Source organism: Ceratotherium simum, chromosome 1 (assembly GCF_057802395.1).
Source record: "Ceratotherium simum simum isolate JZ-2026a chromosome 1, ASM5780239v1, whole genome shotgun sequence".
Lineage (NCBI taxonomy): Eukaryota > Metazoa > Chordata > Mammalia > Perissodactyla > Rhinocerotidae > Ceratotherium > Ceratotherium simum.
In genome coordinates, this window is record NC_141900.1 from 80,306,001 (window position 1) to 80,321,805 (window position 15,805).

At 39.3% G+C, this 15,805-nt stretch overlaps 1 protein-coding gene across 6 annotated transcripts in view; it reads right to left on the reverse strand.

The window, feature by feature from the left end:
• Positions 1-15,805, reverse strand: part of CADPS2 (calcium dependent secretion activator 2) — a 496,283-nt gene that overhangs the window by 313,310 nt on the left and 167,168 nt on the right. For all 6 annotated transcript variants that reach the window (XM_087430207.1, XM_087430199.1, XM_004418749.3 and 3 more), the window contains exon 3: positions 4,446-4,778. In XM_087430207.1, coding sequence (XP_087286333.1) covers positions 4,446-4,778 — 333 coding nt within the window. The remainder of the gene's footprint in view (positions 1-4,445; positions 4,779-15,805) is intronic.

The window sequence follows — 15,805 nt, forward strand, 5'->3', positions numbered from 1 at the left end:
AGCCAGGGAAGAGCACAAGGAACATGGGTGGGGAGAGAAGCGATACTCCTGGACAAAGGACAGAAACACTTGTGAAGGTTAGAGCCCCAAGACATAGGTCCACTAAAAGACTCAGAATTTATCAGATTACACAACAATCCCTTCTCCTCAACACCTTATCACAATATCAATATGGCTCCAGTATAACAACAGTGGGTTGGGGCCGGCCCCGTGGCATAGCGGTTAAGTGCGCCCGCTCCACTGCTGGCAGCCTGAGTTCGGATCCTGGCCACACACTGATGCACCACTTGTCAGGCCATGCTGTGGTGGCATCCCATATAAAGTGGAGGAAGATGGGCACAGATGTTAGCCCAGGGCCAGTCTTCCTCAGCAAAAAGAGGAGGATCAGCATGGATGTTAGCTCAGGGCTGATCTTCCTCATAAATAAATAAAAAACATTAAAAAAAAAAATAGTGGGTCACAGCTAAAAGAGTTGCAAGACACTGACTCTCTCTGAGGAATACTTAGGGAAGCCCAAAGTCAAGACAGGAGACCAAGACAAGGATATCAGAAGAATTTGAAGCTTCTTGTGCTTGTGGCTACAACAAACATGAAGCACAACCCAACTCCCAGTCAGATTAACATAAATCTTCACACTAGAGGCAAATGGACCTCAGTTCCTATTACCTAATGCGTGTCTGACTTTCAAAAAATTACAAAGCACACCAAAAGGCAAAAAAGAAAAAGAAACACAGCCTGGAGAGACAAAGCAAGCATCCCAATCAGACTTAGATATAACACAGATGTTGTAATTATCCAACATAGAATTTAAATAACAATTATTAATATGTAAAAGGTTCTAACAGAAAAAGTTGAAAACATGCCAGAACAGAAGGGTAATGTAAGCAGAGAGATGGAAACTCTAAGAAAGAATCAAAAGGAAATGCTAGAAATCAAAAACATTGTAACAGAAGTGAACAACGCCGTGGAAGGGATCATCAGTAGACTTGATGATTCTGAGGAAAGAATCAGTTAACTTGAAGAAAGGTCAACAGAAACTTCCCAATCTGAAATGCAAAGAGAAAAAGAACTTAAAAAAAAAAAAAAAACCAAACCATCCCAGAACTATGGGACAATATCAAAAAGGAGTAACAAACATAATACCAGAAGGAGAAGGTGAGAATGGAACAGAAGGAATATCTGAAGTAATAATGGCTCAGAACTTGCCAAACTTAATGACAGACACCAATCCACAAATCCAGGAAGCTCAGCCAACATCAAGCAAGAGAAATATCAAAAAACCAATACCTAGGCATACCATATTTAAACTATAGAAAACTAAGACAAGGAGAAAATACTGAAGGAAGCCAGAAGACAAAAACATCTTAATCATAGAGAGTCAAGGATAAGGATAAGAGCTTTATCAGACCTCTTGTCAGAAATCATGTAAGCAAGAAGAGAGTGGAGTGAAATCGTTAGTGTTCGAAGAGAAAAAAAGGTAATTGATAATTCTATATCCAGTGAAATTACCCTTTAAATATAAAGGAGAAACAAAGTCTTTCTCAGACAAACAAAAAGTGAGGGAACTCATTGCCAGTAGTTCTGCCTTGCAAGAAATTTTAAAAAGTTTTTCAGAGATAAGGAAAATGATATAGGTCAGAAATTTGGGTATATATAGAGAAAGAAGAGTGTCAGAGAAGGAATAAATGAAGGTAAAATATATACAATCTTTTATTTTTCTTATTCTTAATTGATCTAAAAGTTAACTGTTTAAAGCAATGATAGTAACAATGTATTGGGTGATTATAGCATATACTCAGTGAAATGAATGACAGAAATGTCAGTGAAATGAATGACAGGAATGTCACAAGGGATGAGAGGGAAGAATTGGGCATTCTCTATTACGAGACAGCTACACTACATTTGAAGTCTTATAGTGTTATTTGAAGGTGGAGTTAGATTATTTAAAAATGTGTATTGTAACCCTAGGCAACCACTAAACAAGTTTTAAAAAAACAAGTAGTATTTCAAAATAGGATATAAAATGGAATCATACAAAATGTTCAATTAAAATTAAAGGCAGAAAAAGAAGGGAAGACAGAACAAATGCAAGGCAGTGACAACAGTTACAAAGACTGCAGAATTTCATCCAACTCTATCACTTTAAATATGAATAGTCTACATATCCATTAAAAGACAGAGATTGTCAGACTGGATAAAAAAACAAGAGGCAATTTTACACTGTCTATAAGAAACCCACTTTAAAGAATCAGAGAGGTTACAAGTAAACACGTGGAGAAAGACACCATGCTAACCCTCATCAAAAGAAAACTGGAGTAGCTATATTAGTTTAAGACAGAATTGGTTGTTAGTACCACGGAATCGATTCCAACTCCTAGAGACCCTGCGTACAGCAGAGGGGAATCCTGCTGGGTCTTTTTGCACCATCCTATCACCTTCCGGTGCTATATCAGACAAGGCTCCACTGCTCTTCACAGGGTTTTCATGGCCGATTTTTTCGCAAGTGGGTGGCCATGTCCTTCTTCCTAGTCTGTCTTAGTTTGGAAGCTCTGCTGAAACCTGTCCACCATGGGTGACTCTGCAGGTATTTGAAATACCAGTGGCATAGCTTTCAGCGTCACAGCAACACACACCCACCACCGTGTGACAACCAATAGGCTGGTGGTGTGGTTCCCTGACCAGGAAACGAACTCCGGCTGTGGCAGTGAGAGCTTTAGTGGACCTTTTGGTTACACTAAAGTAGACTTCAGAAAAAAGATTATCAGGAATAAAGAGGGATTTTACATAATGATAAAGGAGTTAATTCCACAAAAAGACATAACATTCCTACATGTGTACGAACCTAACAGAGCATCATAATATACAAGGCAAATACTGATAGAATTGAAAGGAAAAATAAATTACTATAGGAGATTTGAATTAGAAGTATGTTCCAAGTCATAGAAGACAGAAATCAGGGGGTCCATGGCCTTGCTGTAGATGTGATCTTAAAAAGTAAGCAAAGAACTAATTTAAAAATATTTGGAGGTAATAAACAAACTGTGGGAGAAATAGGGGAAAGAGGTCAAAAGGTAAAAAGAAAAAAAAAATTTTAAATAAGGAAATCATAACAGGTAGCAATAGTAATTGTTGCTATTATTGTTATTATTATGACCCAAAAATAGCCAAACCATAAACTGATAGGTCCACAGGAATTTCTTTTATGACCCTGTAAAATCCAGTATAAATTCTAACCCATTTGTAATAACTCATTTTAGAGAACTATCTGCTCTATTTGACTCCGGCATATGGAGATATGGAGAATATTTTATTTTGCTCAGCTTGGTTTCCCCAAAACCTAGCAAGGTTTTTGACTTGAATAAATATTCACTAAATTTACTGACTATCTGAATTTTACTACTAAATTATGTTCATCAATATTTAACTGTATAAGTGAGCTACTGTTGCATTAAAAGTACGAAGTCCCAGTTGCATTAATCTTTTAAAATAGAAGATTTTGGTTTCAGTCATCCTCCACTATTATCAAACCATCACCTGGTTTAATAAAACAGTGAAAACAATTATGATGAATTGTTCACAGGGTTAAGGCGCCACATCGCTTTACTATCAACTATTCATTTATTCATTTTAAATGATCTGCAAATTAGTAATGCAAAGTAAATGATACAGGTAGAATATAGAAATTAAGCAAAAAGATTAAAATAAATATAAACTTATGTACATTATAGAAATGTAACTCAATGAACGCATGAATTTTAAAATGCCAGAATTTGTCAATTTAAATTATGTTAAGGCATAAATAATTTATACCTCTAAAATAAGCAAACAAAATGCAAATACGGAAGGAATACATTATTAGATAAATCACAGGTTCTAAAGATGAAAGACGTGGAACAGATATGATATTTTATTCAATTTCATATGTATGTTTAGAATAGTAACTGAAGAAAAAAAATATGCACTCTGTCATCTCTTTAAATTACATAGTTTAGCAATCATCATTTCATTTCTGTCTGGCTGGGTTAAAAAAAATTGAAATTTTAGTTACTTCCATAAAATTCAGAAGATGAACATAACTTTATGAAAAATTATTTTGCACTGAGGAATACCTATTTATTATAAATTGCCCTTCTTCAGATAACAGATGATTTTCATTTTACTATTTGGGGCATGCCCTATACATACCAAATAGGCACAAATCTGATGTCCTAAAATAGGGCACATGAGAACAATTATTTACTGCATAAAATGTACGGATATTCTTCTCTATCAAATAATTCTTTCAAAGCTTCTTTCAAATATCACTATTTGATTTATTAAAATTCAATTTCACTCAACTTTTCAACCAAAGTGATTATAGAAAGTAAAGTACATCTTCATAGGCCTGTTAACACTTGATGTTCATTCTGAGTCAGGTGGGGGAATGGGAAATATGAACCACTTACCTGACACGCATTATAAAGGAGTTGGTGTTCTAGTTTTTTAATACCCAGAATCTGCTGAAACATTTCATAGAGTTGTTCCTTGCTCAGAATAAGTTCAGATACAGCGCTTAGGGTCATTCTATTTGGTTGTTTGCACAAGTCCTCTTCACCCCTGTAAATGGCGTCATATTTGGCTATCCATGAACTCAGCACTGTCTCTTTGCTCAAGCCATCAATTTCTGGCAAACTCCGCACACGTTTTTCTATGTTTTTCTTAAACACCTCTCTGAAGTCATTAGCAGAACATCCTCCACTCTGAACCATCCTGGCCACTCGATCACTCTTCAGAAACACCTGAAAGAAAGACACAAAAAACGAACCCATTTACAATTAGGCAGGGACACTAACACCACTTGCTTTTAGCAATCCAGCCAGAATTGTGACACCAAATATTCTCCAATGATTCAAAATGTTTTATAATACACGGTAAATAATGGCATAATGGAGACCAGAAATCTTCTAAAATGTTGAAATGTTCGGGCGAGACAGTAATGAGTGCTGAGGAACCTGGAAGATGATTCAACCTTGATCTACATGCTCCCTACCTGAAGGTCATGGGCATCTCTGCAACTGGACGTTTTAGGAGTTAGTTAAGAAGGTTATATATGAACCTAACTTCCCTATCTATAGTTGAGAGTTCTGGCTAGTTTTTCAGAGGGGAGAGGGTCCCCAATTGTTCGAGTGAGGATCTGAAGGCCAAAAGTGAGGTAAGTCTAGTATCCAAGTCAATAACCATGACGTGTAACTGTAAATCAAAACTGCTCCACAGCTGGGAGGTTAAGGTACAACTGAACCCAATCCCTGATTTCATCTTCTCACATACTTTTCATAGCTGGGAAGAACGGATGATAGAAAAGCAAAATCTCTAGAAACTCCTAGCTGTCCATTAACACCAGGTAAGAAATGAAGTAAAAACAATGACAACCATAGAGTAGGAAGAGATGGGGAATAATTAGTAATGAGGTCTTATTGTGCAAGAGAAATCAGACTTGGCCTTAAATCTCTCCTTTCTTCTAAGTTATAGACCCAGATTATCAACAAATCAGTCAAGATTCAATAACATCTATTCTGCCACAGATGGGGAATATGAATCCTCTATGGGTCATATGAGACTGCTTTTATTCCTGTTTTCTTCCTATAATGACAAAAAATTCTTCTACAAGAGACTGTAGGACTATTTAATGCAGCCCCCATAAGTTATACCTGTTATTAAGCTTAGGGAACAAAAATGCATGTCAACTTTTACCCCAAGAACTGACTCATAATATTTAGGTACTCCCAAGTTCTGACCCGACTACTTGGTTCATGCTACTACCATGTGTGTCTGTGTGTAGGCAAGCAGCACGCACGTTCCATATACAGTGGCCTTATTTGTCCCACTGCCTGGCACATGACCCCAAACCTTTCCCCCACCACTTTATTTCTCCCCTTTCACGGTCATTCACACTAAATAGTCATGTTTCCTCTCTTGCTCAATGACCAGAGGATTCTTGACTCAAATATTCTGATTGACTAACGTACTGAACTAGAGGCTATAAATTCCACATCAGACAAACATTTATCATACCTACACACAATGCTTCCTCTCTCTACTAGGTGTGGCTCAATTACTTACCATAAGAAAGACTGTCTTATTTTCTACAATTCTAAGCCAAAACTAATTAATTTTTAAGTGATAGGTGTAAGAAGTGTCTTTAATTTATCTAGATCAAGGAAAATGAAATTCAGATATTTAACAATACATTTTCTTTAAAAATGCCGTTAACTACTTCAGAACTCACAAGGTGTCTCATCTCCTTTTTCATCCTCATCTAATTGCACTACTCCGAGCACTAGAATTCAAGATAAATAAGTTATACATACATGTTTTTTTCTAATTTCTGTGACAGCTGTATCTTATTAAATGGCAACACACGGAAACTCAGTAGTCAAAGAGGGTGGACTGTGCCAGTTGTCAATCTATTGCTTTTCAGCACTACCTTCCCATTGCCCTGCCTGTGCCAGCTAGCATCACTGTAGAGGGTGTGAAGGGACACTGGAGGAAGAAGGGCTCTTCTTCCACCTGGAGGCACATGGCACCAACCCATGGGCAGCTTCTCTCCTGACCCCCGAGGGTGGTTTCCCAGCACACCACTCCCACTGGCAGATGCCCAGTGAGCTCTGCAGTGCAGCACCTCCCCAGAACAGCTTCCCGGCGAGTCCCATCAGTGTGGCACTTCAGTGAACTTCTCCGCCATCCAGTAGGATACACCACATCTTCTCCAGTGAGGTCTGTATCCCTCTTCTAGATTTGTTCCTTCTTTGGGTGCTGTGCTCCCATATCTGCTACTCCTAAATTCTTTAGTTTTCTTTACCTGATACAGCCAATTCCTCATTGTTTATATCAAATTTTCCCCGTTCAATTATTGTGTGGTTTCTGTCTCCAGATTGCATCCTGATACAGAAATACTGAAATGCTGCATAGAACATTATTTCTATGGGAAAATATCTGAAGTTGAAAGGAACAACTTTTTAAAATTTGGTAATTCTGTATAAAGCTGGAATGGTAAATGCATTTTTAAAGTGCAATATAAATACCTTAAGACTGGGTTCAGAAAAACTTTTAATTACTTGATATCTAATACTCTAAATTTGGAGGCATTTTATTTTTTCCAACTTCTGCCTAATGCAGTCAGTGCTAGATTCTATCAACTTACCAAATGACATATTGAAGCACAGAAACTAATGAGTTTATGTTTTTGGAGTCTTATTTTCCCCCTATAAAACCATACCTAAAGCCATACTATCTCAGTCCAATTACATGTTACTTAATCAGTTATTTAATTGGTAACAACATGTCAGGCATTTTGCTAAATGTTGGGGACACAAAGATGAATGAGCCAAAGACCCTGCCCTTAAACAGCTTATAACACCTGAGTGAGACAGGATCAGTAATGAAATATAACACAGTAAAAGCAGTAATAGAAACCTACACAAAGGGAGGGAAAGAAAAGGAAAGTTTCTTTAACCTTCCTTAAAGAAAAGGAAAGTTAATAACAATATAAGTTATTATATGTTGTCTAGGTGGCAAGGTTAGGGGAGGAGGAGGGCACAGGAAAGAGACAAGGGACCTGTGATTTGAATGACCTGTGGGTTGAGTGAGGGGAAAAAGGAGAATAAGATACACTACAGGAAAATAACAGGACATAGGTAAAAAGAACAGAAGCATAAAACAGTATGGCCTTTTGAGAGAAATATAAGAATTTTCACACTGCAGGAGCATTAAATATAAGGGTGAGGGGAGCAAAAGCTGTGCCAAGCAGATCAACAGAGACCAGATGGCAAAATGCACTGTGTGCCAAGGAAGGAATGTGAGCTCTCTCTGATGACTGGGAGTCAATGACAACTGGGTAACCTAGGTACTGAAATGTTGAGAAGCATGATTTACACAAATATCTGGTAGCAGCATCAATGGTAGATGACAATCGGCCAAAACGGAGTGGGATATCAGTTATCAGATGAGCATAGTAGACCAGGTGAAAAACAAATAAGGGATTTATCTAGGGCAAAGGTCATGGATTGGAGGGGTAGGTAGAGGCAAGAGAGGGTTGGGAGATAGAATTAACATATCGTGGTGATTTATAGAATGTGGAAATGCGGGGAAAAAAAAGTACGATGAGTCACAGTTTTTTTACTCAGGTGCCTGGGTTCCATTAACCAAAAATAATGAATACAGGTGGAGCGACGCGTGTGTGTGTGTGTGTGTGTGTGTATGTGGTGTTTGTATATGGTGGGGAGTGTGGGGAAGGGTCATGGATTATTTAGTTTTGGTAAAGGTCAGCTTTGAAGATAAAGTAAACACATGAAGAGTCAAGAACAAAACTTTACGAAATACCAACATTTAAATGGTTGGCTGAAGAACTGGATCCAGGGGAGGCTGGTAATGTCAGAGAAGTAGAAGGAAAAATATGACATATTAGCAATCAAGAGGGGAGATAGTCTTAAGAGAGAGAAAGACAAGAGAAATCAGCTAAAAGAAGAAGAGAATTGACTGGTCTTGATCACCACTTGGTCACCTTGGGCAGAAAAGATTTAGTGGATTGGTGAAGAGTGGGAACCAATCTGCAGGAGGGAGAAGAGGACAAGTTGCAATCAAGTCAAGACTTTTAGGAAGCTTGAATGAAAAAGGAAATGAGAGAGAGGAAGGCAAAAAGCTTGACCGGGAAATCACATTTAGGCAATGTGGGAGACAAGTCAATAAAGAGAGGCAGTTTGAGGTTTGGACCACAGAAAATAACGATGGTACATCACTTCAGAGATGAGTTTATAAAAGACTGTGGTTCTCGCTCTCCCATCACTAACTCTGGGGGAAGCAAGCCACTATAAGGCAAGGAACTGAGGCCCCGGCCTGAGAGCCCCCAATGAACTGAGGTCTACCAAGAACCACGTGAGTGGGCTGGAAAGCAAATTCTTCACCCTCAAGTGAGCCATGAGATAACTGCAGTCTCAGCCAACAGCCTAAGCAGAAACATTCAGCTAACTCACTCCTAGATTCCTAATCCCGAGAAACCGTGAGATAATACTTATTTGTTGTTTAAGATGCTAAATTTTGGGACACTTTGTTACACAGCAATAGATAATCCATTCATATACCCACATGGTTTACTCTTGTACTTCATTTGGGTCTCAGAACATCATTTCTTGAGAGGAAGCCCTGCTCCTCCCCAATTCATCCTTACCCTCTTATCTTGCTCTCTTTTTCTTTTTAGCACATACCACCACCAGATATGTATTGTCTATCTCTACCCAAATTGGAAAGTAAGTACCACCAGAGCAGAGACTTTGTTTTGTTTGCTAGTGAATCTAGTGCCTAATGCTGAGCCAGTCCCATAGTAAGAGCTCCATAAAGATTTGTTGAAAAAAACAATGACTACAGACACTCAACTCTCCAAGGCTAAAGAGGATTAGATAGGCATCTACCTCACAGGTGTCCTACGATATGGATGCCTGTGGGAGAGGAACCAAGAGAGGGATAAATACTAAAAACCTGAAAGTAAAAGCAGTATAGTTGAAAGGCATAAGCTCCAGAAGGCAAAAGAGGTTTTGCACGAGGGAGGAAGAGCAATGATTTGAAAGTAGGAATGAAGAACAGTTCTCCTGGCCCTACATGTGGAAGAGAAAGGAAGGCTGCTTTTTCTCCCTGTGTCTTCTTTGGGATTCCACGCTGTCCACCATTCCATGCCGTTAGGTCTGGGGCACTCCACTTTGCAAATGCTCCCAATCCTGACACCATCACAAAGCATAATCCACCAACCCCTCCATCCTACTCTCACAAGTAGGATCTAAGTAAAACTTAGATCTCCAATAGCACCCAACATCTCTCCATAGATGCCCCACTGGCACCCTAAACTTAACAACTCTCAAATGGAACTCAGGCCTTTTCCCAGTATTTGCTCTGATACCAATGTCAAAATACCAGATACCAGCTTCCCTCCTTGAGAGACATGGAAACCATTCTCAACTCCTCCATCTCCTCCATGTTATTTTCCCCAACACACAACTTCTCACCAAACCCTGCTGATTCTGCCCCTAACTCCTCTCAAATCCTTTTTCACCTCTTCCTTCCTTACAAAAGTTCTTCATGCCACTCACTGTGACTCAATTGGATAAGAGAAACAGCCTCTTAACTAGTCTTCCTGCCTCAGAAGTTTTCCCAGCAGCCGCCCAACTCTATCATTTTTCCCAATCTGTTCTCTTCATTGGTATGAAATAAATACTTCTTTTAAAAAAAATATATGGTCATTTTAATCCTTCTCCAGTTTAAAATTCTTCATTGTCTTTCCACCAAAATTACCAAGGTCTCTGAAGTTCTACTTCAACTGGCCACATCACAAGTCATCCTCTCTCAATCTCCATGCTCCATCTCCACTGCCTTCTTTCAACAATTTCACACCACCCATCTCACCATCATCTAATTATCTCTTATCAACTCTTCAGATCCCCACTCAGCTGACCTTCCTCAGAAATCCCTTCCCCAATCACTTTGAAGTGGCCAGATCCTGTGCTGTTGGTTATGTGATTCTAGCACACTCTTTTTTCCTTTACTTGTTTTGTAACTGTAATAGTTAAGTGAAAATTCTATTACCATCTTGGTTTTGTTTGTTTGTTTTTTGGGGTTATTTTTTTGGTGAGGAAGATTGGCCCTGAGCTAAAATCTGTTACCAATCTTCCTCTTTTTGCTTGTGGAAGATGGTTCCTGAGCTAATACCTGTGCCAATCTTCTTCTATTTTTTATGTGGGATGCCTCGACAGCATGGCTTGATGAGCAATGTGTAGGTTTGTGCCCAGGATCCGAACCTGCAAACCCCAGGCCACCAAAGTGGAGCACGTGAACCCAACCACTATGCCACCAGGCCAGCCCCCACCATCTTGTTTTTTCATTCACTAGGCAGTAAGTTCCATGAAGCCAAAGACTGTTTCATTCACCACTATCTTTGTAGCCCCTAGCACCAGGCCAAGCACTTAGAAAATAACCATTGAATGAGCAAATGAGGAGTGAATGCATGGTTTAAATGGTTAAACTAATAATTTCCCCATCCATGCACTTGCATAATTTAAGTAATTAACCAGTAAGGTTTACTGATTTTCAATTATATGCTTACATAAGAAAGAAGACATGGACCTTGTCCATATGAATGGGGGGAGGAAAGACATCCCAGAGGAAAGGAAGCACAATGAGTGAAAAAACAGAGGAAAGTGAGACTAGTTTTGTAAGGAAAATAAAATTTATATTGTCTAAAAAAACATAATATTGTTAATTCCCATAATCTGTGTCTTTACAGACATGAATTTTTAAAAATAATTTTTCAGGTTTATCTGTTATGAAACTGTCATAACACTGGATTTAGTCTCACTAGATCTCAAATCTCTCACTTCTGTACTCTTTCACAACAACAGTTATCAAATTAAAGGCAGGCAAGGCGTGGCCACATGCAGACACTGGTCCTAGAGCTGGTCTCCAGGTCTTGAGCGCACATACACCAGCTTTCCTATCTCCGCCCCAGGATCCCCCATGAAATTCCGTCTGGAGGACATACAATAGGGTGCCATGCTGGTGCTGAAGCAGCGATGGGAACTCAGTATATCAATAAATCCACCAATGTGCAGATATTCTGTCTCCCTAGAGCTCTCGACCATTACCTCCTTTAGTCTTCACAATCACCCTGTCTCTTTTCCATTATCATTCTTTTACAGACTAAGTGGTTTAGGCTGATAAGTTAAGTGACTGGCCCAACGTCACAAAGTTATTGGGCAAGTAGAGAACAAATCCTGGCCTTTAGAATCCAAAAGCAACATTCCTTTACTTATTCTTCTCTCCTACTTTGCCACCCCACTATACCTCACTCCCACCAAGGGTTTACCTCCGGCAGGTGTGCTCTGCAGGGTGCTGGCCAACACCTGTGGAATAACCAATCAAGGACCTTCTTGTGAAAATGCCACCGAACACACAACTGATTCAGTAGGGGGGTTAGGAACCTGACATCAGAAAACTATGACATGCAATGTATGTTGCATTTCTCCACATTTCAGTGGGTTTTAACTTTTACATGGGCCCCTATCTGAGCACCACCAATGCCACCCTTTCCATTCATCTGCTCAGCTTATATACCAAAGAAACCACTGAATATCTTAAAGTCATGGTGAACTAACAAGAAAATTAAAATGTGACGACTACCACAAGAAACTATATCTGCAAAGGGTAAGTCTGCTCAGCTGTCCAAATAAGACTTCTCCACAGAAGCACTTATTGTTCACACATTGCTTTTGATCTGCACCATGCATTGCTTCTTTGATTCAAAAGGATTGTATAACGACAAGAAAAACGTTATCTGCTTGCCAAATCATTGTGGCTATCCATGAAATGGTTCCTGGGAAGGCTGCCAGCATGTGTTCAGCCAGGAAATCGTTGAGAAAGTACAAGAGCTCCACTTATAAGTGATGTCTTTTTCTCCTTAATAATGCCAAATAAAATATTGTCTAATAATTCCCATAATCTATTCTATCCAGGGAGAAATAGTGATATTTTTTAAACTATTTTTCAGGTGTTATCAATTCATAAAGCTTTGTAACAGTGATAAATTTAGTCTCACTAGGTATTAAATAATTTCTAGTCTTCCAATATCAACACCAGTATTTCTTGTGTCTTGACATGAGTACAGCCATGTTTGGCCGCTCCATTGACCTACAGCCACCAGCACAAAAAAGAAATACAAAGCTGCTTTCTGTGTGGTGGGAACTGGCCTTTTCCCGGGAACTGGCCTTTCTCCCACTGAGAGAGTTGCAAGTTATAACATTTCAAGGCTCTTGGAGCGTCGTAGCCCGGAATGGACTGGCCATCTGTGCCGGGCTGAGACGATAACCAAAGAGAACAATGCACGTACACAACTACTGGGCTGGGACGTTAGCCAGGGGGCTCAGTGCACGTACGCCACTGATAACCATTTTATGCATGGGAACACTAAATGCTTGCTCTGCAAACTCTGTAATTGCTTACTCTGAAAATTACTGATGGTATAAAAACTGCTGGAAACTGAGCCCCGGTGAGAGTTCCACCTGTGGAAGGGACACCTTGCCCAGGACGTGTGATCCTTGCCCAGCCGCGTCGATTGACAGGGCTCTCCCGGCAGTGGGGCGTGGATGTTGTGAGTAACTGATTTGATGTGAAGTAATTGATTTGATATAAAGTAATTGATTTGATGTGTTCTCTTTTCGGTTAACCTGGTGTTTCTCTTTCTGGTTGATTTGTGTCATTTCTCTTCAGCCGATGTGGGTGTTTTCCCTTTCCAGTCGAGCTGATGTTTTTTCCCTCTTAATATTTGACCTATTTGGATCTGTTTGCAGACTGTCACCTTTACTATCCTCTATATAATAAAATATACCTTCAGTCCATTTGTTTGGAGTGGAAAGTGTCTTTTACGTCTCCGATCGAATCCCCGAACCTCTCATAACATCTTGTCAGGTCATTTTGCACACCAAAAGCCAGTCGATGGATTCCCTGTTGGCACTGTGTTGTGCCAGTCTCTTCATCTATCCAAGCCTCCCTCAACCTACCTTTCCAGTCTTCTCTTCCCCTGCTACCGAGAGCTTATTTTCTGTTCCAAGAAAGAGGAACACTTGTTTAGCCCTCAGCACTCTCCATGTTTCCTCCCTCATACCTCATCCATTTGTTCCATAAATATTTAGAGAGACATATTATGTGCTAGGCAATGTGCTCAGTGCTAGGAATTTACTGGTGAGCAAAATGACATGGGTCTGCCCTCACAGACCTTATAGTGGAGGAAACAAATAACTGCACAAATTAAAATGAGTGCAGCTTGATAAATACTACTGAGAATTTCTGGGGCCATGAAGTTTATAACAAGGTTGTGAAACTAGTCAAGGTCACAGTGGAGATCTGAAGAACAAAATGAATTAGTTTGGAAATAAGGAGAGACCAAGAGACAGTGAGTGGGGGGAGCATAGATGGTCTAAATGGGCTTGAAAAGGCTCTTTGGGCTGCAGTTAAGGGACCAAGGGTACAGTGGTATAAGAGGAGGCTGGAGAGGAGGAACAGGCTTTCTAAGCCCTGGAAAGGCATGTGGTCTTTAGCCTAAGAGCATGCAATGCCATCCAAACATTTAAGTCAGGGAGTCTCATGATAAAAAACGGCATTTTGAAAAAAACTAAAATTTATTCGAGGGGCTTTACATATATTAACCCTCACAACCACATAAAGTAGGTGCTAGTATCTATTTTAAAGGTAAAAAACAAAAGCACAGAGAGAGACACATGCCCAAGGTCACACAATCAGACCACGGAGGAGTCACGAGTTAGGCCCAGTCTTGTTCCACAGTCCCACCTCTTCACAACCATGAAACTGAATTTGGTGATTCATCCATTTATGGCTCATTAAACTGAGCTGGAGAGGGCAAGGAGTGGATGGATTGAAGGTTAGGAGGTAGAATGTACTCCTGTTATTCTCTACCTTCTTTGTGAATCTTCCTACAGCTTGATGCCATTTCTTGATTCTGAGCCCTCTCAGCAACTTCCCCCTCCTCCCTGACGGTATTAAACATACCTGCCCTCGTGTTGTAGCAAACTCTGTACAACATCAGTGTATCTCTCCCATGCTTAGACTATGAACTTCATTTGGCCTGCACCTTTACAGCCTCTTCAGGGTCTGGTATCACCAGATACTCAAATTTTAAAAGAAGTCATTAAGTCTTTATGGTACTAATGGACTTTGGAAAGATACTAAATCCAGAGGGTGCTGTTTTGACCAGTGTAGGATGAAGTTTTCACTGATTCAGTGCAAAGAAATGAATACCAAGATTACAAAGTAATTTTAATAAAGCTAAATTTATTCAATATTTTAATAGTAGAAATCATAGCAGCAAGTCACTTCTTTGTAATACAATGTTATTAACAGTAAATTGTGGGTTAATTTTTTGTTGTAGTGGTTAATGATCCTTTTTGGCAGATAACAGTGAAAAAAAAAAAAGCTATACTTGACCTGTATTTTATATTGATCCATGAATTCCAAAAGTTTGGCAACCACTGATTTAACCAATCCCATTCCCTTTTCTTACCAGATATGAAGAAATCATAAATCAAAACCAACAGCAAAATATCTCTTGGTTAAAAAATACATTTAAGAGATACCTCCCGACCTTTATCTGTAAACTAGGAAGAAGTGCTCTCAAAAGCCCCTTCCTTTTAACTAATCTAAATCCCTTAGAGCAAATCTAAAGCCCCCAAACTACCCAAGTCCTCTCACATCGTCTGTGGCAGGAATTGAGATGAGTTTACATTCGAACATAAATGTGATCTGAAAAGTATAAAATTTTTTCAAAAAAATACATATGTATGTTATTCCCATCATCTAATCAATATTATGAAGTTTTCATAAAGCTTTTTTCTTTTATTATCAGCTAACAGCAGATCCTTCAATCTTCCTTTATAGGTATTTTCCAACTCACTGATTAGCTTAAATCTCTCTAAGCTGATGGCAAATTCTCCTTAACCCTATAACCATAGAGCCTGAAACTAAAGAATTTACCAAGCCACTCACTCTGAGCACAAAAACAAAGGGAGAAGCAAGATCCTGGGGCTTCCATTCTGTATAATACTGAGACCCTGAAGGAGAAGAAATATCATGTTCACAGTGGAAAAGGGAGCCCTGACATGGTATATGTGAATTTCTAAAGTAAATTTCTACATGCATATCTAAGTGAAAGAAAATATCACCTCTCCCAACCCATCTTCACCCTTCCCTTATTTCATTCAAAGGTTCGTGGTATGAT